Consider the following 4836-nt stretch of genomic DNA (forward strand, 5'->3'; position numbering starts at 1 on the left):
AGCGCGTCTGCTGGAGCGGCGCGCGTAATTTTTTGCAGTGGTAGCTGGAGCCAGTGTCTCGCGGCACGTAAAAACTGCCTATTCCAGTACTGTAAACGCCTTTTAACGCGCCGCTTGTTGCGCGGCTGTTGGTGATGCTTCATATAAGCATTAGCCCATGCTAAAACGTTGGCAGTCATCGAAACAAGAACCAATATGTTGGACACGGCCAAATAATTGGTAAGGTAGATTTGGTGGCACAGCGCAAAGGAACCCTTGCGTGCCAACACCTCTCTCGTTTTTTTGGCACAACATGCGGATGCCTTGGCCCTTGAGCACTGTGTATGTACGTACCTCTTTTCTATATAATGCAGAAGAGCTGGTCACTCTCCAAGACCAGCTACAGAGAGCTGAGCATTGCATTTGGTGATAGACTGGCGCTTGCTCACCCTGCCATGACGTCCAAGGTAGCCAACAGCTCCGGCAGCGACAATGAGGATGCCAAGCTATCGCCGTCGGGGCTCCCCGTCCGGGAGGTCCCGGGCGGCTACGGCGTTCCCTTCTTGTCGCCGCTGCGCGACCGCCTTGACTACTACTACTTCCAGGGCGCGGAGGAGTACTTCCGCTCCCGCATCGCCCGGAACGGCGGCGCCACCGTGCTGCGCGTCAACATGCCCCCCGGGCCGTTCATCACCGCCGACTCCCGCGTCGTTGCCTTCCTCGACGCGCGCAGCTTCAGCGTGCTCCTCGACGACGCCAAGGTCGACAAGACCGACACACTCGACGGGACCTTCATGCCCTCCCTCGCGCTCTTCGGCGGCTACCGCCCGCTCGCCTTCCTCGACGCTGCCGACCCCCGCCATGCCGCGCTAAAGCGCGTCATGATCAGCCTCGCCGCCGCGCGGATGCACCACGTCGCGCCGGTCTTCCGCATCGCCTTCGGCGCCGTATTCGACGCCGCCGACGCCGGCCTCGGCGACGGCCCCGTTCAGTTCAACAAGCTCAACGAGCACCACATGTTCGACTTCACCTGCTCCGCGCTGTTCGGCGGCACGCCGCCGAGCAAGGCCATGGGCGACGGCGCCGTGACCAAGGCCATCAAGTGGCTCGGCGTGCAGCTGCACCCGCTCGCGAGTAAGATCATCAAGCCGTGGCTGCTCGAGGATCTCCTTCTCCACACCTTCCGCCTGCCGCCGTTGCTGGTTCGCCGTGACTACGCCGACCTAACAGCGTACTTCGCCGAAGCTGCCGCCGGCTTCCTCAACGACGCTGACAAGGCGCAGTCCGGCATCTCACGCGACGAGCTCCTCCACAACCTAGTCTTCACCGCCATCTTCAACGCCTACGGAGGCTTCAAGATCTTCCTGCCGCACGTCATCAAGTGGCTAGCCCGCGCCGGCCCGGCTCTGCACGCCAGGCTCGCCAGCGAGGTCCGCGCCGCCGTGCCCAACGGCAGCGACATCACCGTGTCCGCCGTCGACAAGATGCCGCTGGTGAAGTCGGTGGTGTGGGAGGCGCTGCGCATGAACCCGCCGGTGGAGTTTCAGTACGGCCGCGCGCGCCAGGACCTGGTGGTCGAGAGCCACGACGCCGCCTACCAGGTGCGCAAGGGCGAGATGCTCTTCGGGTACCAGCCTCTGGCGACCCGCGACGAGCGCGTGTTCAAGCAGGCCGGCGAGTTCGTCCCTGACCGGTTCGTGGGCGGCGAAGGGCGGCTGCTCGGGAACGTGATTTGGTCGAACGGGCCGGAGAACAGCGAGCCGGCGGAGGAGAACAAGCAGTGCCCCGGGAAGGACATGGTGGTGGCGGTCGGGAGGCTGATGGTGGCGGAGCTGTTCCGGCGGTACGACACATTCACCGCCGACGTGAAGGAGATGCCGCTGGAGCCGGTGGTGACGTTCACTTCGCTGACCAGCGCCAAGGCGGAGTGACCTATAGCAGAGCAGTACTGTCCTACTATAGTGCAGCCGGTGCCAAGTGGCGGCAGCGCTGCCCCAATCCACAATAATTGCTAGTGCTACTGGCCGGATGTCTGTTGCATCTCTGGTCAAATCTGCATGATTTGGCTTTTAGTTTGGAATTGCATGTGATGTGCGTGTGTTGGCGATTATGTAAAGTTCTTTGGGGGTGTGATCGTTTGAACTGTCTACCAATAAAAAAGCTCTATTTACATTCATGATTTGCGAGGATGCACTCTCTTCCTTATTTATTTTTGTTTGGTAATAAATATGTAGTGATCTAAACTATTCTTATGGAGTATATTTGTTTATGGAGGGAGTACTAGACTTTGATGATGGGAGACCGGGAGGGGCATCGAGTGAAGATCCACACTTCTGTCATAAGTAACAGGAAAGAGAGATCATTTGTCTAGCGGGGCTAGTACCATAATTTAGCGATCAAACTTGCATATGGAAAACTAGACCAAACGCAGAGTACGTTGACATTTTACAAGAGAGAAACCACACCTCTATTGTTAAAACACATTTATAAGCATGCATTCCACATTACCCACTCTTGTTTTACGTAGCATCTCACAAAGCCTCACTCTTTGCATGCAACCATAAATGTCTTCCAGAACCATGACTATGCCCAAAACAAACTGTGGTTGGATGGTTAGGAGGACAGTGATATCAAACTGTGGCTCATATTATTTTTGGACTTATTTTAGGATTTTCGGCAATGCACGTTTAGTGGGATGAGACGGTCCCATCGACTACGAAGCGTTTGTAGTGATTTCGTCAATCTCAAGATGATATGTCGTATGTATTGTCTTCTAAAAAAAGAACCACGAGTGTGCCTTTTTGACACAACATTTCACAAATTCACACTTCGGTTCAGGAACCACATCAACGCACTTTTCTTTCTCGGGGGGAAACCAACGCACTTTTTGACATCACATGTCACTGACTACACTTTTAGCTGTAGCTGTGAATATTAGACCTATCAAAACATTTTATATTTTGAAATGGAGGTAGTATTTGATGGCAAAACAGTGTGCATAGTGAAATGCATGATACACTAATTTAATAATATTCGGTTGACTTTTCTTGCGCTAATAATAGTCAAAACAAATTCGGCTATCAAGTTACACGGTCGCTATTTAGCAACTACAAGCACTAGTTGTTGTGTCGCTGCCTATCCAGTAATGGAGTTTCTAAAGACGGCGTAAAGTTGGTGATAAAATGATTGGACATACTTTTTTTTAATAGGCATTTACATCACAAAGATCAGAAAAGGATTCGAATAAAAACAAGTACATGAGGAGTAAGTCCGAGACTTTTACAAGGACCCTAAACTTTAATTTGGAAATGCAATGGGTTCAAACACAACTTTCACCCAGATCGAGCCTCACCGTCGTTGGAGATGAATCACTTGGGTCGACGAGACCTTCGTAGCTGTGACAACATGCCGAGCAAAAGATTACCACACCCTCCCATACGACATCTAGGGCGGGAGAATGAGTCAGTAGCCCACCAAACACAAGCAGTGGCACAGGGTGTGTTCAAGAATGTGATGTAGTCGAACTGGCCGAAAACAGCGAGCCGGCTGAGGGGAACAAGCAATACTAAGGGAAGGACATGGTGGTGGCGATTGAGAGGCCCATGGTGATGGAGATGTTCCGGTGGTACGATGCGTTCGCCACTGAAATGAAGGAGATACGCTAGAGCTGGCAGTGACATTCACTTCGCTGATGAGGGCCAAGGCAGAGTGACTAACTATAATAGTGTCAAGTAAGGTGGTGGCATTATTAAGATTAGGATGCCGCAATAATTAGTACCATCTAATGTGTGTTGCCTGTGGGGGTCTAATTTGCATGGTTTAGTTGCATTTGCATGTGATGTGCTGCCACTTATGTGTGTGCGCGCGCGTGCGTATGTGTTGACGTGCGGTTTGTTGTGTGAGGTTTGGGATGTGGTTTGAACTATGCAATAAAAGGGTGGATTCATGAGTTGCCAGGATGTACTCTCTCCCTAATTGATTTATATTTCGTAAACAAATATTGTTAGGTTTCCTATTGTGGTAGCAATCATTTTTTTCTCTTTTTCTTTCTTGGTGTTGTGTGGCAAGAGAGGCCTTTTATCGGGCGCTCATTAATATCCTTGGGCTGGGTGTTAACTTTCGGCCATCAATATTTACGCAGTGTCTTAAGTTATTTGGGAGCAACTAATTAAGGGTGCCTTGGATGAGCTTTTCAGAGGGTGTTCTCATGCACAAAGAGGAGCACTCCCCATCTGACACATGTCATGTGTGGAAAGCACTCTCGGGCGAGAGTTTTTGCTCCATATTTTCTTGGTTTTCCTCCTTTTTTCTTCTTTTCTTGATTTTTCTAGGGGGTTTTGTTCAATGTTTCATTGGTTTTCCCAGTTTGTTTCGTTTGCCACCTTTTTTTCTTTTTACATCGATCCAGAGCACAAGCCAGAGTGACCTATAGTAAAGCACTACTGTACTGGTATAGTGCCAAATGGCGGCAGCGCTACCACAATCATCGTGCTACTGGTCGGATGTTTGTTGCATCTCTGGTCAAATCTGCATGATTTGGCTTTTAATTTGGAATTGCATGTGATGTGCGTGTGTTGGCAATTATGTAAAGTTCTTTGAGGTGTGATCGTTTGAACTGTCTTATAAAAAGCTTTATTTACATTCATGATTTGCGAGGATGCACTCTCTTCCTTGTTTATGTTTGTTTGGCAAATATGTAGTAATCTAAACATTTTTATATTTTTTACATAGGGAGTACCAGACTTTGATAATGGGAGACCAGGAGGGGCATCTAGTGAAGATCCACACTTCTGCCGTAAGTAACACGAAAGAGAGATCATTTGTCTGGCGGGGCTAGTACCATAATTTAGCGATCAA

The 4836-nt window shown here is 50.4% G+C and overlaps 1 protein-coding gene across 1 annotated transcript; it reads left to right on the forward strand.

The window, feature by feature from the left end:
- The first annotated feature begins 332 nt into the window (after positions 1-332).
- LOC125515912 (allene oxide synthase 4-like) lies at positions 333-2155 on the forward strand. The gene has a single exon (XM_048681399.1). It carries the CDS (start codon positions 348-350, stop codon positions 1908-1910), a length of 1563 nt encoding a protein of 520 aa, XP_048537356.1. The 5' UTR covers positions 333-347; the 3' UTR covers positions 1911-2155.
- Positions 2156-4836: the final 2681 nt, after the last annotated feature.

Source organism: Triticum urartu, chromosome 6 (assembly GCF_003073215.2).
Source record: "Triticum urartu cultivar G1812 chromosome 6, Tu2.1, whole genome shotgun sequence".
In the NCBI taxonomy this organism is placed as follows: Eukaryota; Viridiplantae; Streptophyta; class Magnoliopsida; order Poales; family Poaceae; genus Triticum; species Triticum urartu.

Coding starts and splice junctions, on each gene's coding strand:
- LOC125515912 (XM_048681399.1), top strand. CDS start 348: ATGCAGAAGAGCTGGTCACTCTCCAAGACCAGCTACAGAGAGCTGAGC.